The sequence below is a fragment of the Paramisgurnus dabryanus genome, chromosome 14 (assembly GCF_030506205.2).
Source record: "Paramisgurnus dabryanus chromosome 14, PD_genome_1.1, whole genome shotgun sequence".
Taxonomy (NCBI): domain Eukaryota; kingdom Metazoa; phylum Chordata; class Actinopteri; order Cypriniformes; family Cobitidae; genus Paramisgurnus; species Paramisgurnus dabryanus.
Window position 1 is genome coordinate 27,242,547 of NC_133350.1, and position 26,608 is coordinate 27,269,154.

At 39.3% G+C, this 26,608-nt stretch overlaps 1 protein-coding gene across 1 annotated transcript in view; it reads left to right on the forward strand.

Moving 5' to 3' along the window:
* The window catches only part of LOC135719226 (protein NLRC3-like), a 41,102-nt gene extending 14,555 nt beyond the window's left edge, over nucleotides 1-26,547 (forward strand). Inside the window, exons 6-12 of the mRNA XM_065241841.1 lie at nucleotides 161-1,987; nucleotides 3,332-3,505; nucleotides 13,071-13,244; nucleotides 20,380-20,553; nucleotides 20,851-21,024; nucleotides 24,269-24,442; nucleotides 24,944-26,547. Of these exons, the coding sequence (XP_065097913.1) occupies nucleotides 161-1,987; nucleotides 3,332-3,505; nucleotides 13,071-13,244; nucleotides 20,380-20,553; nucleotides 20,851-21,024; nucleotides 24,269-24,442; nucleotides 24,944-25,064 (2,818 nt within the window). The 3' untranslated portion in view covers nucleotides 25,065-26,547. The remainder of the gene's footprint in view (nucleotides 1-160; nucleotides 1,988-3,331; nucleotides 3,506-13,070; nucleotides 13,245-20,379; nucleotides 20,554-20,850; nucleotides 21,025-24,268; nucleotides 24,443-24,943) is intronic.
* Nucleotides 26,548-26,608: the final 61 nt, after the last annotated feature.

Below are 26,608 nucleotides of genomic sequence, written 5' to 3' on the forward strand. Positions count from 1 at the left end.
TTTCTCATTTCAAGTTTTTGTTCTTTTTATAGACAAATAAGCAGATATAATTTACATTATATAAATAATAGTTTAAAGGTATGCATGTTAGTATTTCACTTACATTTATCTCATTATGACTGTATAAATGCACTTTAATTTATGTAACAATCTGTTTCAGTTATTGTTGTCAGTTTGCTGAAGTCCAAAGCACATTCAGATTAAATCTGAGGATGAAGTGTGAGTGTTTGTATGATGTAACATCAAATAAGAGAAACCCAACACCACTGAATGAGATCTACACAGAGCTTTACATCACAGAGAGTGAAAGTGGAGAGATCAGTAATGAACACGAGTTGAGAGATTTTGAGACACAGGCACCAGACACCAGAAAAACAACAATAGAGGAGATACCAATCAAATGTAATGACATCTTTAAACCTTTACCTGAACAAGACAAACACATCAGAAGTGTGCTGACAAAGGGAGTCGCTGGCATTGGAAAAACAGTCTCTGTACAGAAGTTCATTTTGGACTGGGCTGAAGAGAAAGAGAATCAGGACGTTCACCTCATATTTCCACTTCCTTTCAGAGAGATCAATTTGATGGAAGATAAACAACTCAGTCTTTCAGATCTTCTTCATCTTTTCTTCCCAGAAACAAAAGAAATTGAAATCTTCAGTGATAAATATAAAGTGTTGTTCATCTTTGATGGTTTGGATGAGTGTCGTCTGTCTCTGGATTTTCACAGCAGTGTGAGGTTGTGTGATGTAAGTGAATCAACCTCAGTGGCCGTGATGCTGACAAACCTCATCAAGGGGAATCTGTTTCCCTCTGCTCTCATCTGGATCACCTCCAGACCAGCAGCAGCTGATCTCATCCCCTCTGAGTGTGTTGATCGAGTCACAGAGGTACGAGGCTTCAGTGATCCACAGAAGGAGGAATACTTCAGGAAGAGAATCAGTGATGAGAATCTGTCTGATCAAATCATCTCACACCTGAAGTCATCCAGGAGTCTCTACATCATGTGTCACATCCCAGTCTTCTGCTGGATTTCAGTCACTGTTCTAGAGAGAATATTGAGTGAAGCAGAGAGAAGAGAGATCCCCAAGACTCTCACTCAAATGTACACTCACTTCCTGAACATTCAGACACACATCAAACATCAGAAGCACTATGAGAAGAAAGTGCAGGATAAAGATATAATTTTCAAATTGGGTAAACTGGCTTTTGAGCAGCTTGTGAAAGGTAATCTGATCTTCTATGATGAAGACCTGAGAGAGTGTGGCATTGATGTAGCAGAAGCATCAGTTTACTCAGGATTGTGTACTCAGATCTTCAGAGAGGAGTTTGGTTTGTACCTGAGGAAAGTTTACTGCTTTGTTCATCGCAGCATCCAGGAACATCTAGCAGCTCTTTATGCTCACATCTGCTTCACAAACAACAACATAAATGTGTTTGATCTAAACCCAGAACCTGATCAGTTTAACAAAGTGTTGGACATAAAGAAAGATAAATTACCAGATCACATTTTATTATCCAAGTTCCATTATATAGCTGTAGATGAAGCTTTAAAGAGTAAGAATGGACATCTGGATCTTTTTCTGCGTTTTCTTCTGGGTCTTTCACTGAAGTCCAATCAGATTCTCTTACAGGATCTACTGACACAGATGGGAAGATTCTCCTACAAGAAAGAGGAAACTGTTGAGTACATTAAACAAAAGCTCAATGAGAATCTGTCTACAGATAAATCAGTCAATCTGATTCACTGTCTGAATGAACTGTGTGATGATTCACTGGTGCAGGAGATTCAAGATTATGTAAAATCTAGTTCAGTAGGAAAGTTCAAACTCTCCTCTTCACAGTGGGCAGCTTTAGTTTTTGTGTTGTTGATGTCTGAACAGCATTTGGATGAACTTAATCTAAATAAATTTATTGGAGATGCAAATAAAGCAGATGAAGTTCTTGTGAGACTGGAGCCTGTGATTAAAGAATCCAAAAAAGTTCAGTAAGTAAAACTAAACAATACTTTACATCCTGAGTACATATGCAGCATAATCTTTTTTCCATATTGCTATAGAGGGCATCGCATGACACTTAAACTATCAACAATCAGTTAACTGTTAAAAAATGTATATACAGCCACTTTTATTTTGAATAATGTAGGAGAATCATTCTTGAAGGTTCAAACTGCAGTTTCGAATCAGTTTTTAAGGGCTATAATGATTCCAACCGAGGCATAATTGCCCTGAAATGTTTTTCTCAAAAAACGTTATTTATTTTCGACTTAAGCAAGAAATATATAAACATCTTGCATGACATCTTATGAAAGTGGACTAATCCTTTAAGCAGTATATCTGATGTGTGACATAAACCCCATTCACACAGACCTTTGGTCCCGGAAAGAGGACCTAGTACGATACACGGAAAACCCTCTGTTTGAACAAGAAGCCGAAACAATGCCGTAATGGATGGGCGTGTCGTAGTGAGGACGTGAGCGTCATCACAACAAAAGTTATAGTTCAGCTCTTTAAAGCGAGAGATTTATATGCATATCAACATTCACAACAAGAAATGTCGCAAACTAGATTGAAGCAGTTATCAGGAAATGATAAATGAGACGCATAAACAATGACGCGCATGCCGTAGTGAGGACGCACGTGTCATGGCAACATGAAGTTGGTTCAACTCTTTAAAATGAGGGATTTACATGCAGATCAACATTCACTACGAGAAATGTCAGCAAACTGGACTGACGGAGATATCAGGTAAGTTAGCTCGTCAAAGAATATCACGTCACATGCTCATAAGCTTTTAATGAACAAAAATCCCAACAAGATATATCGTTCAGGTCCTCAAAACAGGGGTTTTAAATGCATATTGTTAACAATCACAATGAGAAATGTCTGAAAACTGTATTAAAGCAGAGATCAGGGAGCTTGTGAAATATCCACTCTGAAGCTAAGGTCATTCACCAGCATAGAACGCCACGTCACGCGCTCCTTTATGGTCTTATCATAAAGAGAGAAATAATAAATAATATGCAACTTTCAGACGCTGCATAGAAGATAGGGCAGGACTTTAAACAGGTCACGTGTCTTTCCAGGATGCATTTTCCGTGTGTTTTTCGGAATGTCTGTGTGAAAAGGGCTTTATAATCAGATCAGTGAAAAGATGTCATATCACAGTTTAATGGTGTTGATCTAGTGTTGTGTTATCAAAGGTTTTCTTTTGTGTTTCTTTATGTCACTGTGATGTCTTCAACAATAACTTAAAATTCTCCAGTGTTGTAAATTAGCTTCAGCTTCAAAGATCTCTACCTAAGATCTTGTTTTTCATTTTTTTTCTACAGATTGTGTAATTGTTCTATCACAGAAAAAGGTAGTGCTGCTTTGTCTTCAGCTTTGAGATCAAATCCATCACACCTGAGAGATCTGAACCTGAGCTGGAATGATCTAAGAGATTTAGGAGTAAAACTGATCTCTCTTGGACTGGGGAATCCTCACTGTAAACTGGAGCTACTAAAGTAAGATTGTGGTCTGATATTTAGAAAGAAATCAAATATAGATTATAGTGAGATTATATAGAGATTATAACTTTTTTGATAGGCTTGTAGTATTTTAATTCTATCTCAATTCAATCATCATGGTACTTTTAAGAGACATTTCAACTGTTCCAGAATGTTGGTACCATCCTGATTTGAGCACTTCCCTGCATCTCTCCCTTGAGAGGAACACCAGTCCACGAAAAGAATCCACTCCATAAAAGTATACAGCTGAGTAGAGGGTGCCTTCAAGTGCCCATTATAGTTTAACAGCGTAGGCTAAACAGCGGTTTTCATTCATACTTCTGCATTGTCGTCCACGTCGACATGCAATTACGCATGCAAACCAGTGGCGATTTCTTTAAGACTACAAGGGAAGCTCGGCTATAATGTCAAAAAAAGAATGGTCAAATATGTACTATTACTGTATTAACATTTTATTGACTAAAAATGCATTAGAAAACGTTCATCTCAAAGACGAGTTCGTTCAGAATCAGTTACATACAGCAGGCCTGCTGACTCAATCTCCTTCTCATACATTCCCATAGCGTCACAGTCAGTGCATTTCCCTGTTGAAGCCCAGCTTCCATTGACTTCAATGGGGCTGCTTTGAACAGCTTTTTGCAGCGCTTCAAAACTAGACGGTCACTGGATAAATGATGCGATTCTGTCCCGCCCATGGAAAAAATTCAGGAGCGCTTTATTGATTTTTTTGATGGGTGTGGCACAGACCTATGATGGTGCTGCTGTAATGGCTTCAGATCTAAATGGTCTGCAGGCCAAGGTGAAAGCAATATCCCCCAGTGCAATGTTTGTGCATTGCTATGCACACAGACTGAATCTGGTGCTGTCACAGGGGGCTGTATGCTTGCTTGAGAGCAGAATTGTTTTTGCATCACTCTCTGGGTTTGCCACATTTTTTTCAAAATCGGCAAAGAGGACATCTTTTCTGGAGTATGCAGGCTGTTCAAGGTTGCCCAGAAATTAGTGGTGCAACGGATCGCAGTTGATCCGTGATCCGTACGGATCACGACCCACGGTTCGGCTCGCATGTGATTCGCGGATTAATACGCAAATTTAAATAGGGAAAGTTTATCATTTGTAAGTATTATAAAGGTTTGCAAATGTTAACATTCAAGTGATTTTAAACAGTTTAACTGCAAAACGGCGCTAAAGTGATCAGTTTACTTTACGCACAAACGCACGCGTGCGGTCCAGCTCGAGTCAGACATCATCCTTCAAAGATCAGAACTCTTGATGTTTAAATTTCAGAGAGTTGCGCTACTCTCTCTCATACTGTAGTGTATTAAAATACATTTGGCTAATAGAGCAATGAAAAACAACGTAACGTTTTTATGTGGGACGACTGTAATGCTGCGCCGTCTGTAATTCGCCCTCTGTCTGTGTCTGTGCGCTCGTTTAAGGGGACTCGGTAGTGCACAAACGGAGAGATGCAGTCTGTGCATATTTGGTCTTAAAGAGACAGTAAGCTCAATTGACCTACTTAAGTCTGTGTCATTAATGTTAATCAAAGAACCCAAGACAAAGAGAAAATCACTGCTGAAGCTTTAAAAAAATAATAATTACATTTAATTAATACAATAAATGCAGTGTTATTATTCATTAGATTTCTGTAACTAATGATTTTAGACCTTACTTAATGTGCAACCTTGTTCTTTTTATAAATGTTTGTAATTTCTTGATTTGTTATTAGAATTTTCCCATACTTTTTTTTTGCTGATCCGAAAAATGATCCGATCCGTGCCTCAAAATCCGTAATGTGATCCGAACCGTGAGTTTTGTGATCCGTTGCACCCCTACCAGAAATGCTCCTACTCGATGGAATTTCACATCACAGATAGTTAGGACTGTAGCAAACAATTATGATGGCCTTTTGCAGACATTTGAGAACATCATTGCAGATCCGACAATGGATGATGATACACTGGATTGTGCCAAAGGCTTTCTGAGGAAACTGGAGGATTTTTGAGTTTGTGTTCATGTTGTACACATATGAACAAATCTTCACTGAGACTGATGTGGTCTTTGATATTGTCCAGCAGAGAGCGATGGATGTTCTTTACTGCAATAAAAGAATTTAATATCTTCTTCCATTTCTTAAAGAGAAGGGGTCAGAGGGGGCTTTCCAAGCTGTTTATGCCAAAACAGCAGATCTCACATCAGACCCACGAGATGAGCCCATGAGAAAGTGCCGTCTGACCCAATTGCAGGATCTCCAAGAGCGATACAGAAATCAGTACATGGCCATCCTTGATAACATCTTGGAGCAGATTCCTCAACATTTTTCAAATTTGGAAAGTATGCTCTTCTTAGAATTAGTCAATCCAGGGAAATTTGATGACATGAGACGGGTATTTCCAGAGGAGGCCTTCCAAAGTTTCCTTAAAAGTTATGGCCATCACTTTGATTCAGGGAGACTGAGGTCAGAACTTCAAGTCCTGTATTCAGATCACTATTTGCAGGGTAACAGGGGAAAGCTATGTGATTACTTGGTGTTCCTTAAAGACATGGAGTTGGACAGTGCAATGCCTCATCTTTAAAAACGTCTCGGGTTACGTAGGTAACCCTGGTTCCCTGAGAAGCGAACGAGACGCTGCGTCGCCATAGCAACGCTTTGGGGAACGCCTCGGCGTGACTGATCTGAAGCATGTGTAAAACATAATCAATAATTAGATGATTGGAAATAGGCTGGATGCTGTGCGGACCAGGGGTATAAGAAGGCATCCCAATCAGACACACTCGCTACCAGTGCCGAAGCAAGTGCCTACAGGGATGCGGGGAGTATGGCATGGAGATGCAGCGTCTCGTTCCCTTCTCAGGGAACCAGGGTTACCTACGTAACCCGAGACGTTTCGAGGAACTCGAGCTGCGTCGCCATAGCAACGCTTTGGGGAACGAGATGCCCACGCTTCCATACTTCCAAATGCCTGTAGCGTGTTTAACTGAACACAGTCAAGGCAAAGAACCTGGGACCCTAAAGAGGGGTCTAGGTCTAGACCATAAAATCTGACGAAGGTGAGCGGCGAAGACCAACCGGCAGCATTATACACGGGTATATACCTTGGGAATATAACCTGGCTTCGGGTGTAAAAAAGCCTTAGCCATCCCAGGTGCAAACTCCAGACATGTCGGGGATACTGACAGGGCCTGAAGGTCCCCCACTCGCTTTAAAGAGGTGATAGCAGAAGGAACACAGTCTTAAAGGCCAGAAACCTATCTGGCAAAGTCTCAAATGGCTCGAACGGAGCCGACGAGAGCCCTCCAGCATGACTGGTAGGTCCCAAGTTGCCACCCTTGTGCGACTAAACACGTCGCAACCTGCGAGTGCCACAAAGAAAGCGAGCCACTTATGGATGTCTACCCACTGATGAGCCCTCCACAGGAGTATGGTAGGCAGAAACTGCTGCTGTTTAACCTTAATGGTGGAAGGAGTAAACTCATCAGAGAACGCTCCTGCAGAAACCTCAGAACTACGTCGACAGGCAGTTATAACTGGGTCTGTCAGATGAGCTGAACACCAAGAGGTGAACATTTCCACTTAAGGGAATAAAGTTTCCCCGTGGAGGGATAAACACGACCATGGGGGAAGGCATACAGACGTAGCCTCGGCCACGCCTGTACCATGGAAAACCACAGTGGGCAAAGTGTGGTGTCCTGGGATGCAAACAGATCTACCTCTGCGCATCCTAACCTTTTCCAGATGTGGTTCACCACATCTAGATGAAGTCTCCACTCCCACCGGAGATGTCTGTTGTCTCGAAGAGGCATCTGCCTCATTGAGGTGGCCTGGTATGTAGATTGCCCTCAGAAAGTCCAGAAGTGTATGGTAGGCAGAATCTGCTGCCACCTATACCTTAAGGGTGGAGTAATGATATGGTCTCCACAACCTCAGTTGCTAGCATGACATTCTTCCAAAGGAGTATGGTAGGCAGAGGCTGCTGCCACCTAAACCTTAGGATGGAAGGAGTTAACCCAGCCGAGAATTGCTCCTGCAGAAACCTCAGTACCACATCAAGGGGCAGTTGACTGGTTCTGTCAGGTGAGCTGAACACCGAAAGGTGAAGTTTCTCTACTTAAGGGCATAAGCTTCCTCGTTGAGGGAGCTCTGAAGTAATCATCTGGTTCCCACAACCTCATTCGGTAGCATGAGGTCCTTCCAAAGGAGCATGGTAGGCAGAGACTGCTGCCACTTAGACCTTAAGGGTGGAAGGAGTTAAGCCAACAGAGAATTGCTGCTGCAGAAACCTCAGTACCACATAAACACGGCAGTTGACCGGGTTTGTAAGGGGAGTTAAACACCAATAGGTGAAAGATTCTCCACTTAAGGGCATAAAGCTCTCTCGAGGGTTGTCCAGACGAGATATGAGGTCCTTCCAGAAGGAATACGGAAGGCAGAAACCGCTGCCACCTAAGCCTTAAGAGTGGAAGGAATTAGGCCAGCGGAGAATTGCTCCTGCAGAAACCTCAGCACCACATAAACAGGGCAGTTGGTTGGGTCTGTCACGTGAGCTGAACACCATGGGGTGAAGTTTCTCCACTTAGGGCCTAAGCTCCTTGAGGGAGCTCTGGAGTAATCATATGGTCTCCACAACCTCAGTTGGGAGCCTGACATCCTTCCAAAGGAGTATGGTAGGCAGAGGCCCAATCCCATTTCTCTGTCTTACCCCTTCCCCTTACCCCTTCCCCTTAGTTTTGCACGTTCACGAGAGTGAAAGGGCTATCCCGATTGGTCCTTACTCTCATGTGAACATGCAAAACTAAGGGGTAGGGGTAAGGGGAAGGGTTAAGACAGAGAAATGGGATTGGGCCAGAGACTGCTGCCACCTAAACCTTAAGAGTGGAAGGAGTTAAGCCAGCAGAGAATTGCTCCTGCAGAAACCTCAGCACCATGTCAAGGGGCAGTTGACTGGGTCTGTCAGGTGAGCTGAACACCAAGAAGTGAAGTTTCTCCACTTAAGGCCTAAGCTTTCTCATACCACCATCAGTCCAACCCATACCACCATCATTTCCAAGGCAATTTCAGTGCCATAGCCGATGATGAGTTTCAGCGATTTTGAACCTTTTGGCTTTCCATAATCGCAACAACCTGTGAGGGACGCGTCTGTTGTCAGCGTCACACATCGACAACGCGCACCCAACACAGGACCTTGGGACAGAAGCCATGGCTCTCTTCCTGTTACCAGAGCACGCAAACAATGGGGCGTGACCTTGATCATGCGAAACGGGTTTCCACTTGGGGAAAACCCTCCCTTGTTAAATGAAGACATAAGCTCTAATGTAAGGAATCAGTCCTCGGATCTGATTAAATCACAGTCTGTCTCAGTCACAGCATAGGACTGAGCTGCATCATTGAACAATTACAGAGGTGTAAAGTACTTGAGTAAAAGTACTTCGTTACTGTACTTAAGTATTTTTTGGGCTACTTTGTACTTGTACTGAGTATCAAAAATATACTCTCTACTCAATTACATTTTTGATTGGGTATTTGTACTCTTTACTCCACTACATTTGAAATGACACTTAACATTACTCGCTACATTGTTTATTCGTCAAATAAAAACGAGACGAAAGTGTCAGAGAGTGATGATGGAAAGAATCTGTGGTCGCGAGGTTACACGCACACACACAACTGAGGGAATCAAAGTACTGCGAGAGCGAATCAAATGCATATGGAGAAGTCTGGTCTCGCGGTACTTTGATGTCAAACGCTGAATGGCTTGCGTTGAGCCACCGTAGCGGGACATCTGCGTGCTGCGTATGTCATAAACTGTAGAGGAAAGTTCGCGTCTGGTCTGAGAGAAGAGATAAAGAGCAAACATATGGATGCATATCACATTTGCTTCAGTCAAGGGACCCTTTGTTAAACATGTGATGCTACAATCAAAACAAAAGTGATGCGCGATTGCAGGAGGGTCATCCGCAACTCAAAGGCAAGCACAAATGTTTGTATACTCTGATGCTACTTTATCAGCTAACCTGAGCTGCTACATAACTTGATATAACTTACTATATAAGCCAAAATAAACCAGCGAGGTCCTGTACTGATTGCCCGAGTGACTTGAGTACATTGTAAGATTGATAATAAGTGTACAATTTCACTGTCCTCACATTTAATCAAGTATGCTGTAATGTATTTACTGTAAAGAGGGATGCATGACGGAAGAAATGTAGTGCACTTAATGTGAGATACAGTAGTCGTGTTACGTCTACTACATGTGTTTACAATTAATCTTTCAAATGAACAACTTCACGTTTTTAATATGCATTATCATATTTCTGTTAGTGTAATTTTAGTTTACTGGAATTTTTTAAATATTAAAATTATATCTTTTTTAGGATAGGAATATTTGGTAACACATAAGGTTCATTAGTTAACAGTAGTTAATGTATTAACCAACTTGAACAAACCATGAGCAATACATTTGTTACATTATTTCTTCATCTTTGTTAATGTTAGTTAATAAAAATGTAAGCTTTAATTGTTTGTTCATGTTAGTTCAGAGTGCATTAACTAATGTTAACAAGATTTTAATAAAGTATTAGTAATTGTTGAAATTAACATTAACAAAGATGAATGAATGCTGTATAAGTGCAGTTCATTATTAGTTCATGTTAACTAATGTAGCTAACTAATGTTAACTAATGAACCTTATTGGAAAGTGTTACCATATATTTATATCACAAAGTTAGGCTATATATTTTTCAGCATGGCACATTCAAGTACACAATGACACTAGACTAAAATTAAATGTGTTTAATTTAATGTAGATTTCTAGACTAAAATCTCATGGCATTTAGTTGAATAAAATTAGACTAAAACTAAATCAATTCAGATGACAAAAATATTACTAAAACTAAATTAAATTTTAGTCAAAAGACTATGACTATGTTTAATCTGTGTTTGTTATGCCAGGTCAAAATTTTGAGGTGTTTGATTTCTTTTCTATATTAGGAAATAAAACCTCATTAATAAACTTTCTTAGTTTTCACTGCCCAGACCTACAATGTCTCTTTGTGTTGAGGACTAGTGCATCTTTGAGCCAACATTCAGTACGAGTAAAAATACTTGAGTACTTTTAAATTGGGTTACTTTAATACTTTTACTCAAGTCGTATTTAAATTGGTGACTTGTAACTTGTAGTGGAGTAATTTTTACAGTAAGGAATTTGTAGTTTTACTCAAGTATGGCTTTCAGCTACTCTTTACACCTCTGAACAATTACAAATCCCTCCTTTTTGAAACAATAAAGAAATGGCTGTAGGTCATCATTTCTCCCATGTGGAGGTTCTACAGCCTCCTGCACAATAATGTATACATGCTCCCAACTGGAGCCAGCTGTATGCCGTTCCACCATATGCAGGAGTAGGTTAATTGTGGCTGCCTGTGGTACTACGCACAGCAGTGAGTGTGCCCTGGGAGGGCACTGAAGGGAACAGGCACCATAAATGAGGTGTGAGCTGCTTCGCTTCACTAAGAAATAGTGAGTGCCACGAACGAAGACGTTACCCGCCTCAGCGGAGACTAGGGTATCGAATCGTAATACACAAGATCATTATCTGACTTACTGTATGGCGCACCAGCGGCCGATCAGGAGAATAAATGCTGTGCAGAGCTGTACAAGCAACACACAGCATAGACACAAAATCACTGTTTGACTCATCAAACAATGACAAACAGCTCATGCAGGCTGTGACAGGAAGATGTACATACATAGCCTTCACATACAGGTGTAAAAACGTATGTATATATAATACCTTCATACTGTAAAAAGAGGAGGCTTCACGTGGAAACTGCACGTTTAGACTTAAGCAGTAGGCGGATTATGAAGATGATCCATCTCTCCGGAGATAGACAGCTGAAAATATATGGCTCTCCCGCAGGGCGCCTTCCCGACCCGGCGAGAGAGAGAGAGAGAGAGAGAGAGAGAGGGACTTCACGTGCAGGCGGAGATACCGCCGCCTGCGCGAAATCTTATGGCTACTCCCACGAGTGCAACCGCCGCTGAGAAGCGGAATCGCAGCCGCAAACTCAAGCTTCCTAGAGAGCGAGAGACAGATGTCACGGGTGTAGGCGGGGATACCGCCGCCTGCACGCATGAGTGCAGTCACCGCTCTGCCTCGACAGAAGCGGGACCAGATCCGTGATGGCGCGAGCCTGAGATATCCTTCTCTAAGCACGAAGCTGGAGCGCAACACGTGCACGGGAATGCTCACAGTGCACACAGCCAGTTTCCTCAAAAGCCAACTGTGCGTGCTGCGCTCGAAGACACATATACATGTGTATCCTTGTCTGTGATATCGCGCCGACAGGGAGATACACATACTTGAACTTCTTAAACATACTTCAGATTTATGCAAACGTCCATGCAGTCACTTGCTGAGGCACTAAAAGCGAGTGTGTCTGTTTGGGATGCCTTCTTATACCCCTGGTCCGCGCGGCATCCAGCCTATTTCCAATCATTTAATTATTGATTATGTTTTAAACGTGCTTCAGATCAGTCACGCCGAGGCATTCCCCAAAGCGTTGCTATGGCGACGCAGCTCGAGTTCCTCGAAAGGGAACTGTTCTCATTAGTGGCAACAATTCCTTCAAGTCCTACACCCGTAACACAATGGGCCAAGGCCGTTTAAGCAGCCTAGCTCTGCTGGCCATTGAGAGGACACTGGTCAAGTCACTGGAAAACAGCCTAGTTGGTACGACAGGGTCACAGACCATTTACTTGAAAAGGAACGTAGGGCAGAATTTACTTTTAAATAAATGGACAATTTTATGATGTAGGCACAAAATGAGCTTTCCCTCTTTGACAGACCAGTAGCTGTCGCTGGCAAACTGCTAGTAGACAGTATGCACATGTGTAACCCACAGTAGCAGTGCAATAGCCAAAGAAGCAGCAGCTTGGCCAGTAAACCCACAAAAGAAGCAGGAGCAGTTTGTTGTGTATGATAAGAGAAGACCTGCAGGGATGGAGGTAAATAGACAGTGACTTTTGTTTGAGTTAAATCACTCCTAAACCTGGCCCATCTTTGTTCTGTTGCAAGCAGAAATGCCCATTAAGAAATGCGACAGATTTTTTCGACCTGACAGGAGGAATTTAGCAGACCAGTAACAGCGTTTGCAAACTGAATTTTGCACTTATACCAAAATGGAAACAGCACAAAGCTGAAGATGTAGTAGCTCTGTCATGGGTCTATGTCAATACAAAACTCTTGTTTCTTGGTGTGTGTGTGTGTACCTGGTAATTATCACGTTGTGGGGACCAATTGTCCCCACAAAGATAGGAATACCAGTATTTTTGTGTGTGTGTGTGTGTTTGTGAATGTATGTCCATGTTGAAGTCCCAGTTCTTTTTGTGGTCATTCTGTGACCGTCACACACTGTATAAAAAAATAACCACATTGTTAGTGGTTCTTTCTTATGTCATTGTCAACTGTCTAATAAACAAACAAACATAAATGGAAATTTACATAAAACACTAAATGCTCAAAGAAAGAGAAACATTTTTTAGTTGTGTCTCTGTTCTCTACAGGTTGGATCATTGTTATTTCACAGTTGAGGGTTGTGTTGCTCTGACTTCAGCTCTAACATCAAATCCATCACACCTGAGACATCTGGATCTGTCTTATACTAATATAAAAGATTCAGGAGTAAAGCTTCTCTCTACTGTTCTGGAGGATCCTAACTGTAAACTGAAGACACTTTGGTAAGATTTAATGAAACTCTCATTTCTCTGATCCACCTCTCATTAATGACTAGTGAAAAAATTATCTTTATTACTTTATCGGATTCTCGTCTGAAATAGCTCCCTATAGACAGTTTCCTAAAGACAAGGGGAGACAGTGATCATGCATCACCATTATGTAAAGGGAGGTTTGGCAGCCGACAATACCTATCTCACATAGGGTGGCCATTCGTGGCAGTTCCACCGGACACCTCCCGAACATGTTTTCGGGTGCGTTCTCCGGAACTCGCGTTGCTCGACCGCATATGTCATCGAGGTTCTCACATTTCAATTAAAATACATTAGAAAATTAAGATTTATTTCTTTTAAGACATACAATCATTGTAGTTTCATTTTAACCTTGAAATGTAACGGTTGCTTTTCTGAAATTGAACCCGAAATATTAAACCTTGATGACGTATGCGGTCGACCAACGCGACTTCCGGAGAACGCACCCAAAAAGATCTTCGGGACCAGAGCATGTGAGCGAAGCTAAGCGGTGTGACGATCAGCTAAATATTCCGCTCTACTGTTCAAGCGCTCCACTCAGTCGCTCACCGCCCAAGCAAGCGCTCCGTTAACTTTCCGCTCACGCTCGCAAATAAACCAATTCCCGCTCAGATCCCGCTCCGACATTAAAAAAATATTTAGTAAGCCTAATTGTTTTCTGTACTGACGTTCTTGGATAATTGCATTTGCATTTAATTAAAGTATTAGCTGATAAATCACAGTTATGTTCCAGAACGACATTCTACAGCTTAATTAGTTTTTATCCATTTAAATGTATTAAATAAAAGTGATTAAAGTAAATTATTTAATTTAAATGTGTTAAGATCCTTGGCAAACCTATCAAAAAATGCAAAAACTGAACAGTATTTGTTTTGTTTTTACTTTATTTCATATTTCAGTAAGAATAGTTGTTGTGCAAAAGAACATTCAAAATAAGACACATTACAAACGCACACCTACGAGTGTGCACAATTCACAAAATATACATTGGACTATCAGCAGCATATGAAAGGCTCACACAATATAAAATTTACTTAAAGAACGTTTAGCCTATGTACAGGCATTAATGAAAGAAAAACACTTTCTAAAATTAAAATACACCATAGGCTGCGAGGAACTTCGTTACTGTTGTGCAACAGAATATTCAAAATAATACACATGTAAAGTTTAGAAGTATACCGAACACACAATCTACGAGTGTGCACAATGTGCATAGAACTTCAGAAAATATACATTGGACTATCAGCAAAGGCACACACAATATAAAATTTACGTAAAGAACATTTGGAATAGCCTATATAAAATGCATTAATCAAAATAAAACACTTTCTAAAATTACAATACACCAGGCTGCGAGGAACTGCGTTTTTTTAATGTCTCTTAGTGTTTAGGTCAGAACTATTGAACTTACTTTTAGAAACATTAGCTTGGACAAAGTATCAGGCTTTAGGCTCATTCGGTGTGCCCGGGAAAGTAATCCGGCGGCAGAAAACACTCGCTCAGCGCTGGAAGAACCACTGGGGATGCTGAATATTTTGCGGGCGACCTTGGCTAATCGAGGCAGGGATCCAGCATTGGTTTTCTGCCTCCTTTACCAACAATTCGCGAATCTCCGCGAGTTGATTGTTCCAGGCACGGATTAACGCACGGGCCTACTGGGCACTTGCCCAGGGCACTGGGCCAGCAGGGGGCCCTGTCAAATTTACTGTGTCTATTCTTTAAAAAGAAATATTTTAATTTTATTTTCAGTAAATTTGCAGTTGCAAAGTATTAAAACTAGTAAATAAATAAAATAAATAATTTTAATGTATTGCTGCGCTGTTGAGAGGGACATCTAGAGGCGAGTGAAAAGCATTGCGTAACATAAAAGTCACGCGTAGAAGACGGTTACTCAAAAACCAAAACAAAAATTAGTTTAAAACCACAACTAAGTGGATCAATGAAAAGAAAGCACAAAAAGGACAAAGAAGCAAGAGAAGCTCAATTGCTACAAAAGCTACCAACAATCTCCAGCTTTTTTAAAATGCAAACACTGTGCCTGTGGATGCTAATTTCTGAACATGAGAGGAGCCCAGGTCATATGTCCTGTATGCTAGCCTTATTACATAGATCTAAAAACACTCAGGCGATTGACTCAGCTCTGGTCAAACAAATTGCTGGAGAGAGGGAATACTGGAAAGAGGTACTGAAACGTGTGGTGGCAGTAATAAAATTTTTAGCCGAAAGAGGACTGGCTTTCAGGGGGGAGGATGAACTCCTAGGTTCGCCTCACAATGGAAACTATCTAGGAATTTTAGAACTGATATCTCAGTTTGACCCGTTTCTATCAGAGCATATTAAAACACGCGGGCAAAAAGGAAGGGGAACTGTATCTTATTTGTCATCAAGTATATGTGAGGAATTTATTGATGTATTGGGAGAAAAAACTAAACAAGTGATCGCGAATGAATTAAAGGATGCCAAATATTTTTCAGTAATCGTTGACTCAACACCAGATTTGTCCCACACAGACCAGTTAACATTCATATTCAGATTCGTCAATGAGAAAGGGAATGTGCTAGAACAATTCATAGCTGTTGAGCCCATTTCATGTCACACAGGTGAGAGATTGTGTGATTACGTCATTAAAATGGTAAACAACCTTGGCTTGGACATATTAAACTGTAGAGGCCAATCATACGATAATGCGAGTAATATGTCGGGCAGATACAATGGACTGCAGGCTCACTTAAAACGGATAAATCCATTGATTCATTACATACCTTGTGCTGCTCACTCATTGAATTTAGTAGGTGTAAACAGTATACACAGCAGTCCAGATGTCGAACAGTACTTTAGTCTGCTACAGTCGTTGTATTCATTTTGTTCTGCATCTACTCGCCGATGGGCAAAAGTGTTCGAAAAGACAAACTTAACGCTTAAGCATTTGTCTAATACTCGGTGGAGCTGTAGGGCGGATTCAGCCAAAGCTCTCTGGCAAAATTATAGTAATATAAGAGAGGCCTTGAACAGTATAGCTGCAGATGAGAACGAAAAAAGGGAAACACGCAACGAAGCATCGGGACTGCGCTCAAAGATGGACAATCTGGAAACTGCATTCATGGCGCAATTCTGGAATACTATACTCGAACGATTCAACGTGACCAGTTTATGTCTACAAAAAAGTGAAATGGATCTTTAAACAGCGATGCGACTGCTTGAATCATTGCGTGAGTTTGTATCCGCTCAGCGAGAACTATTTGAACACTTTGAGAGGAGTGCTTTAAGTGTGACAGGTGTATGTCAGTCTTATAAGCATGACGTACAACGCATCAAGAAAAGAAAAACTTTTGCTGACGAGACCCCAGATGGTGATGCAGGCCTTAGTGGAAAACGTAAATTTCAAGTGGACACATTTAATGCTACCATTGACAATCTTGTCAGCTGCCTTGATCACAGAATAGATGCATATAAACACATGAATAGTCTCTTTGGTGTTCTATTCGTGCCAGACTCAGAATCTGACAGCAACATTATAACAGGAGCCAATAAACTTTCTGCTGCTTACCCTGATGACTTGAACAACTGTCTTGCTGATCAGCTGATTCAGTTCAGATCTTTCATTTCATCGGAGCCGGACAGATCACCATCAAAAAGCTGAAAACAATTATTGATTATGGACTGCCTTCGGTTTTCCCCAATGTTTATGTTGCCCTAAAGCTTTTCCTCACCCTGCCAGTCAACAACTGTGAAGGAGAACGTTCATTTTCTCTAATGGCAAGAGTAAAAAATGAACTTAGAAGCAAAATGTGTCAAGGACGTCTAAATTCACTTTCTTTAATGGACATTGAATGTGATCTTGTGAGGGAACTTGATTTTGATGATGTTGTGGAAGCATTTTCTCTGAGGAAATCGAGAAAGATACCCCTCAGCTAAGGTAAATTTAAAGCAACTTTTTGTTCTAAGCTAAATGCCTGTGGTGAACGACAGTTACACACATGAAGTGTACTGAAATGTCTGCTAAATGTAGAAATGTAAATATTTATGGAATTTTCTCTTGTACATTATTTGGAGAGGTCAGAATCTTTTTGATTGAGTATATTGTACAGTATGTTGTATATTGACACTGGTGAAATAAACCCATTTGTGGTGTGAAAGTACAGAATATTGTGTGCATTCTCTCCCTGCGTATTAGTGCCTTTGTATTAATCCTGTAAGATGGGGCATACAGGCAGGTGAACCAACACTGAGCCCTGTGCATATAGGTGCAACGCTGTTGCCCAAAAAAATGGTGAAGGGGGCCTTTGAGACATCCGTGCCCAGGGCACATCATCGCCATAATCCGTCCCTGGATTGTTCACTGTTGCATCTCTAATAATCCATTCGGTTTTAAATCTTGGATCCAATACATTCGCTAACACAAGGTGCTTGTCAGCATAGAATCTCGTAAAACGAGAAGAGATGTTATTTGACAGTGTCTCTGCAAACGCACGAATGGGCAGGGACAGGGTCTCTGGCAGACTGGACGAAAGCTGTTTAATTTCCATAACACCTGGAAGAATTATGCCCAGGTTTCCGAGCTCTTTTTGCATAGCATTAGTAAGTTCTGCCATAGGTGATAGCACCTCAGTCAGGGCTTGGAGTTGAAGCACGTCATTCATAGTCAGCTTACTGTTCTCAGGAATGGTCATCTTATTCTGGAAGTGTGGGTCTCTTTCAAACATTTTCATTACAGATTCAATCATGAACAGCTGACTGCTGCACCTGTTGATACACGCTGGAGTGGGACGCACACATAGATTATCCGCCTCCTTGGTGTTTAGTGTGCTTTTCCTCACACATTTTACAAGTTTTGCCGTTCGTGTTATAAGATTGTCCACATCAGCATGCCTGTTTATCGCATCCTTTAGGGCGAGTTGTAGTAAATGGATAGGGCATAGCATATGGAGATTGCTTTCAGTGACATATGTGGTGGTCATGTTCTCCATGATCTGTGAAAAATCTGTGTGTTGACCTTCATCCTCTTCATCGCCCTCCTCCTCTTCTACTGCACTTTCATCAAACCCTGGAAGGTTGAAAGCCTAAATCATGTTACTGGCACTGTCAGTCACCACCCTGACAACGCGTCTTTGTACACCCCAGTGTTGTAAAACACTTTCATATTTATGAAAGATATTCTCTTGTGTGTGGTGTCCTTTAAGATGTTCACAGGATAGCAAAACAGTGTGACCATTAAATACTTCATCAACGAAACTTGCCACGACACCCAGAAAGCTGTGTCCTCTTCTGTTTGTCCATATGTCTAAAGTTATCGCGAAGCCATCTCCTAACTGCAACAGCTCCTGAAGTCTGCCTTCCATCTCAATAAGAGCATTTGGCATCAGAGTATCACGTACTGTATTGTAGCATGGGGTGGTGTACCCGGGCTGGGCAACGCTGACAAAATGACGCATACCTTCTCGTTCACCTTTTGTGAGAGGTTCATAATCCATGTATATCATCTTAAAAAAATGCATCATCTAATTCTTTCTTCCGTGTAGTTGACACTGAGAATTGAGGACGTTGGGGAGCAAAAAAGTTTTTTATCTCCCTTGTCGCAGTTTTCTCTGTAAAGAGCAAATTAAATTACATTGCATTATTATTTTTTAGTGTTGCATCTAAATTATATGTATGCTTAATGGTTCGGGTAAGATTTTTATTTTAAAGTGGTGTAATAAATTCTGTAGTGTTTTATTCTGTATTTACGTAAACTACCAGCCAAAAGTTTTGGGACACTTGACTAAAATGATAACTGTGATCTTAAAAATCATTTAATCTGAAAGTGTATGGTTAAATGCTTGAAATTACTTTTGTAGGCAAAAATATACCTGTGCCAAACAGATTAATTTCTGTTATTAGAAAACTAAAATTTTAGTTTAAAATAACATTTTTGAAATAGATGACTGAATATTGAAGAAAAAGCAGCCAAAAAGAGCCCAGATTGAACTCCTTCTATACTCTTTAAAATTCATCCTAAATTGAAAATTTGAGAAGCTTCTTGAAAAAATGACATGCGTACGGTTGTGCAATTTCAGGTGACTGCACTCCAGATAATTAAATATAAGAGTTTTGATTTATTTTGGATGCTTTTAGTCACCAACATGATTCTCTCTCACAGTTACTGTAAATTTGTGTTATACCTTAGTTTGGACGAGTTTATTATTATTCTGTTATATGGAAAAAATATAAATAAAGAACGAGTGAGTGTCCCAAAACTTTTGGCCGGTAGTGTACAGTTTTGTGTTGGCAATTAGACCTAGTTTAACTGATACGGAGCTCTGGATATAATTCAAATTAACAATTTGTTTCCACGACATCCACATGTTTTACTAATTCACAATTTAAAGTAATAATAAATGTAATAAGTAATTACGAAATATTATAATAATTCGTTCCACGTTTTAGTAAAACTATAAGGAACGAACTGTTGAGCGTGGAAACGAATTCTTAATTTATGGCCATACTGTAGACTAAATAAGAAAATGATTTGTTAATCTGTGTCTATAATGTAAAGATTAAATTCGTGAAGGGGTCTATTGGGTCTGTTTAGTTACTTTTTATACTCATTTTAGGTCTAACAACAGAACAGATAATATGTAACAATAGCATTCAGTGTTAAAATACAATATAATGTGGTAGTCAAATCAGAGAGTAGAAAAACCGATTTTCAAGTGCCAACACTAGACCAAACGCAAACACAGTGTGATGATATCACACACTAATTAACATATTTGTGACTTCATCACATCGTGTTTGCACTTGGTCAGTGCAACAAACTATCAAAATCCTGTGGTAAACACTGGTTAGGCAGACACTGTTGATATAATGTCAGATGTTATATTAGCTAAAAATGAAATACAAATAGGAAAGTTTCTGTTGGGATTTTGTGTTCACTTTTTTGTAAACTTAAAGCGCGAGCCGGAAAAACTGAAAAAGGACATTTTAACTTCTCATGGCAGCTGTATAACACTGATCATGACTGTTATATGATCTTTATGTCTGCTTCAGTTCAGAGTCGGACTGCAGGGTGAAAAAGACTTCATTCATAACATCTGTGTGTAAAGAAACTGTGTGTCTCTGTTGTCTACAGGTTGATTTATTGTGGTGTCACATATAAAGGTTGTGCTGATCTGACTTTAGCTCTGAAATCAAACCCATCACACCTGACAGAACTGAATCTGTCCTGGAATAATCTTGGAGATTCAGGAGTGAAACTGATCTCTGTTGGACTGGAGTGTCCTCATTACAAACTGGAGAAACTGAAGTAAGATTGTTATAGTAAAACATTTAAATGACTTATGATGAGAAAAAATAAAAAATAAAAGGTAGAATGATGTTTGATGAGAGAAATCTGAATATACCTGTATAAGAATATAAATATAAACTGACGAAGTTAATTTATTTTCAAATCTTACTGATGTGTTTCAGTAAAACTAACACAAATGAAGATAAAATGAAAATTATACATAAACACTAAATGATGACAGGAAGAGAAACAAATTTAACTCACTGTAGATTTGATCTGTGGTGTGAACAACCTTTGTGTCTGTGTCCTCTTCAGGTTGGAGCGCTGTTATATCACAGATGAAGGTTGTGAAGCTCTTAGTTTAGCTTTGATACCAAACCCCTCATATCTGAGACATCTGAATCTGTCTTATAATAAGCTTGGAGATTCTGGATTAAAGCGACTCTCTGCTCGACTGAAGAATCCTGACTGTAAACTGAAGACACTTGAGTAAGATTATTAACACATTCCTACACTAATGACTAATGAATATTACAGGAACAGAAATACATAATTAAATTAAAGCTGCAAGCAGTGTTGACCTCTATACCACTGCCAGATGTGTTCAGTCCAGGACTCTTATCAATCATGTAAAGCTGGGGACAGATTGGATATTGCCTTCCTCTTTCATGGCCAGTGCCGCTGCTAGCCATTTTGGTGCCCTAAGCATAATTCCTTTAAAATGCCCCCCACCCCGACCTTGAGAATTTTTTTTTTTGTTTGTTTTTGCCAGTTTAACTTTTTATTACCAAACATATAACTTAATAGCAGAAAGTAAAATCTTCAAAGCTTTAGCCATAAACACTACACATAGAAAGTGCAAACTTTTATAGAATAGCAAAATAGAAAAAAATACCAAACTTAAATAGAATAGCAAAATAAAAAATATCAAAATAATCCAGACATGTTTTTCCCAAGTACAATGTCACTTTAAATAAATTACATTAAATAAACATCAATAAGTAAACAAGAATGCTCAATATTCTTAAATAAAACAAAGATTTAGAAAACTAAGTGTCAAGGTTATGTTTGCTTCATATCATACATGGTGACATTTTATATTTTTATATATTTAACAGTCAGGAATTGTTAGCCTACCATGTGCACTGACTGCTAACGTTAATTTATACCGAGGAAGTACTGTATTAACCACCGTCACGTCAAAATAAACCACAAAATAAACTACTGCTCAATATCTAAAGAAACGTATAAAGAAAGTGACAGCTGGCGTCAGTTATTTGTAAAATTCATATGCATAGGTAATGTTTTACAGTAAAATCTCAATTTAGCTTGCACTGAAGTTATACATTATGTTTGCTAACATTAATGCCAGCACAGCAAGTTCGAGGCGCATTACGATTAGCAGCAGCTGGAGCCCATATTTCCCTTTATTAAGGAATGATTAAACATGATGGACTTACCTGCAAGTGATGCACGGGCATCATCCCGCAGTTTCTTATTTTTTCTTTTTTCCGATCATGACCCCTGCTGTCTTTTCGGGGCCATTTCCAATAGTTTACTGTCTGGCCGTTTCTCAATCCGAAGGCTGCAGGCTGCGCGAGGTCGCATATGCAGGCTGCATACGTCATCAAGCCTGGTTTATTTCAGTAACTGAACATTACATTAGCAAGTCATAAGCATATTACAACAATTTACGATGAACTAAGAATAGTAGTCAATTTTATAATCGTTAATATTACGAAATAAGAACGTTTTGATGACGTATGCAGCCTGGAAATGCGACCTCTGGAGGCTGCAGCCTTCGGATTAAGAAACGGCCTCTGTCAAACTTCGTCAGGCGCCCGCGCGATCAACCTGCACGGACCATCAAAGGCTGGGGGGCATACTTTCTAGACTAGAGCAATTTAATTATCTCGTTCCCCCTTTTTTGTAACATATACATGGATAAAAAGTGCCTAATAATATTTTTATAGGCTAATGAAATTCTATCAGCATTATAATTTTTTTTCATTAGGCTATTTTGGTGCCCTCTCAGCACCTGGTGCCCTACGCACAGCGCGTGATGCGCGTTATGGGAGCGGCGGGGCTGTTCATGGCATTAAAAACATTAATTAATACTTCGTGACTAGTCACAAAGCACGCAAGAACCAATTAAATTTTTTGTTATTAACGTGCCACCATCTTTTGATCTTTGGATTTTTTTAAATTACATACATATCGTAACACATCGTTGAGCAAGAACATGCTGACAGTGAATCATGTAAACTCAGAATGAGGGTTTAGTCTGCTGATTTTATATAAGTTCTCAAACGAACATTATTGGCAACCCAAACAAAAAAGCATGTGCCGTAAAATACAGAATATAATGCACAAACTCAATTTTATGCTGATATCAAGAGACAACATTTCACCTCCACAAAAATCTTGTGAAGTTTTAATCTCATGAGATCTCTTTGCACAGGTGAACTGTTACTTTAAAGGTATAGTTCCAAACCGTAAGTCCTTTGATCGTCTTCTAAACAACTTAATTCCCTACATTTGTTTTTTTCTACATTCACATTTTTTATTAAATATAATAAATAAACAACAGTAAATAAAAATGAACAAACAGTTGTTTTGTTCTCTTTATTATCAACTAATACAGAAAACACGACAAATGTGACAAACAGTAAGAACTTTACCGTTTCACGGTACAATCCATAAAGTCACAAAGGTGTAAGAGTTTATTCCATATTTGAAAACTGCAATACTAATTTCTCGCTAGAAATGTAATCAAATGGTGTAAAAAGTGAAAATATATTACACTTAAAGGAACAGTATGTAAGAAATTTATATCAATTAATCATAAAATGGCCCTGATATGTCACTAGACATTAAGAAATCATTTTCATTTCAAATACTTATATCACTGACAACAGTGGTCCGGCCAGGATATTGTCATTTAAAAAGTGGAGTTGCAGCCCTCAACTGATGTTTATGTTGTCATTTTGTGTATTGGCCACCAGTTGTGTGATTGCAGTACCAGTTTTGGCCACAATTTTTGTGATTGCAGTACCAGTTTTGGCCACAATCCTACATACTGTTCCTTTAATTTGTACTTCAGCCGCTTTCTTGGCCGCCATTTTATTTTGTCAAACTCGACCAGGCTCGACCAATTATAACTCAGCACACACACCAATGCGTAGATTGTGGGACAAGACAATGAAGTTATCTCAGGAGTCAGGAAGTAAACCAAACATTTGATTCAGACGTGCTTTGATGCCTTCCTGCCTTAGAGATTTCGGATGCAGCACTTGTCTGCTCGTGAATGCGCACACAACCGACCAAGCAGGAGAACAAATTGTGGAATAAAGTCGATAGTTTTGTTTTCTTTGAACACAAAAGTTTTCTCATTGCTTCATAATATTCTGATTGCACCACTGATGGCACATTAACTTTTTTGGCTATGTCTTTTTTAGTCTTGTAACAAGCCTCCCGGTTTTGATCAAAAATATCTAAAAATGTGTTAGAAAGTAATGGAAGCAAGGAAGTAATTTGATTGGCAGTCTCCATTAAGGCCAATCAGAAGAGCCGTTGAGATGACGCTAAAGCAATAAATATTTTTCTAGCCGCTATTGACACTTATGTCTAAAAGGTGTCTAAAATTTGTAATGTTTGTGCCAAGAAAATCCTATGATTTTGAAACCCTTAACAACCTCATCAGTGTGAACTGATAGTGTGTTGTTTTTTACAGCTTGAAGTTCTGTGATTTCACATCTGAAGGTTGTGCTGCTCTGACTTCAGCTCTGAGATTAAACCCATCACACCTGACAGAACTGAATCTGTCACTGAATAATCTTGGAGATTCAGGAGTGAAGCTGATCTCTGATGTACTGAAGAATCCTGACTGTATACTGAAAAAAATGGAGTAAGATTGTCTCACTGTCCCTGTTTCCTTTTAAATGTTAAAATTTCCTGCATCACTCAATATGCATTTTTGTTTATAAAATAAATATCTTTTTTTTATATATATATTGTTCCTGTAGCTCAGTTGCGATAACAGTTGTGGATTCGACACATACTAATAAAAAATATATAGCTTGAATACACTGCATTTCACTTTTGAATAAAAGCATCTGCTAAATGCATAAGTGTAAATACTATAACAATTAATAATCAGGATAACATAGAGTACAGTCAGATAATTATTGTGAATCATAAAACACAGTTATGGTCCTGGATGCTGATTGGTCAACATTAATGATTTGTACATTAAACTGCTTATTACATGACTGCTTACCAAATAATAAACAGACATAAAATTCTGAAACAATTTGTTTACATATGGAAGAAATGAGAGATCAATTAAGTTTTACAGTGAATCTGATCTGAGTATCTGAACTAAAGTGTGTGTTGCTTTTCTCCACAGCTTGAGTTATTGTGGTATCACAGCTGAAGGTTTTGCTGCTCTTGATTCAGCTCAGAGATCAAACCCATCATCACAACAGACAATTCTGGACCTCTCTGGAAATAATATGAAATATTGTTGATCTAAAGTTGATCCTTATTAGACCATTACTGCAGTATCAAAATTCTTTATTTAAGTTATATAAGTTATCATATTTTTATTGTGTTTTATTGTGTTACTTAGCTGTATTTTGTTTGTTATGAAGGCTTAAATCAAATCAAACCAACTGCAAGTTTGATTGAAAACGAAATTTTTGAAGAAAAAAAACTAAACTCTTCATGTTTATCACATTATTATTATTAACTTAATAATGTTTCAGATCATGAATTTTTTTATATTAATCAAAGATAACACAAGTAAACACAACATGCTGTTTTTAAATGAAGGTTTTTATTATGAAGAGAATTCAAACCCACATGGCCCTGTGTGAAAAAAGTGCTTGTCCCCTAAAAGTGCATTAGCTGCCTTTATAAGGTCATGCCACAGCATCTCAATAGGACTGAGGTCAGGATTTTGACTAGGCCATTTCAAAGTTTTTATTTTGTTTTTCTTCAGCCATTCAGAGGTGGATTTGCTGGTGTGTTTTGGATCATTGTCCTGCTGCAGAACACAGATTTGCTTTAGCTTGAGGTCAAGAACAGATGGCCGGACATTGACCTTTAGGATGTTTTGGTAGACAGCAGATTTCTTGGTTTAATTTATCACAACAAGTCTTCCAGGTCTTCGGCAGTGTAAGACAGGCACCAAATGGCTGAATCCAGAGAAAACTATTTTATCAAAGACATTGCATTCTGGCGAGAAACAACATCTAAGAAGTTCTCACCAAGCTTGTATCTACCTCAAAGACAACCACCCTCTGTGAGGACACAAAGCCTCACCAAGACTGATCACATCTGTCTCTCTTCTTGCAATTCCTCTCTCCCTCCTCACATACTGGTCTAGAGATGCTCAAACCGACAAACGTAAACCTCTTTAATCAAAGTGTACAAGTGTATAGCCATACATATTTAGTATCATTGCAATGGTCTCAGTGTGTCTGGTAAAAAGGTCTTATCCCTTTAAGTGTGGGGAAATCCACCATTAACATATAGAAATTGGGTAAGAAACTATAGGCAGCTGGAGATAAACTCCACCCAGGTCTCTCTCACAAATTGATGTATGTAAATGAAATGTACCCAAATGTAATAAAATGACGCCAACAAATAAACAAATTAATAACCATTTGGTAAGACTGGGTATTTAAGGAAATGTGTTAGAGGATTCTGGGAGTCTGTAAACAGATCTCCCACACAATCACTGTGTGTAGTTCTCATTGCCAGGTAACATTACCAAACTCTCTCATTTTGTACCATTAAGGTTTTTGTATGATGTATTGTTTAAATTATTTCGTATAATTGATATTTCTAATGATTGATTAATGTGTGATTTTTGAATTATTATGTTGTTTACCTGGTTAATAAATTGTTACGTTTGCATTTATTGTAATTTGCTTTGTATTATTGACTCTTCTAAGTTACTATAAAGCAGGTGCGTTTACCAAATCAGCTTTATTTGCTTTCGAAAGCTGGCAGACATCAGTTCACGAGAAGATTCTGGTCTACGAGATCCTTTTTCTGGGGGAAAAAG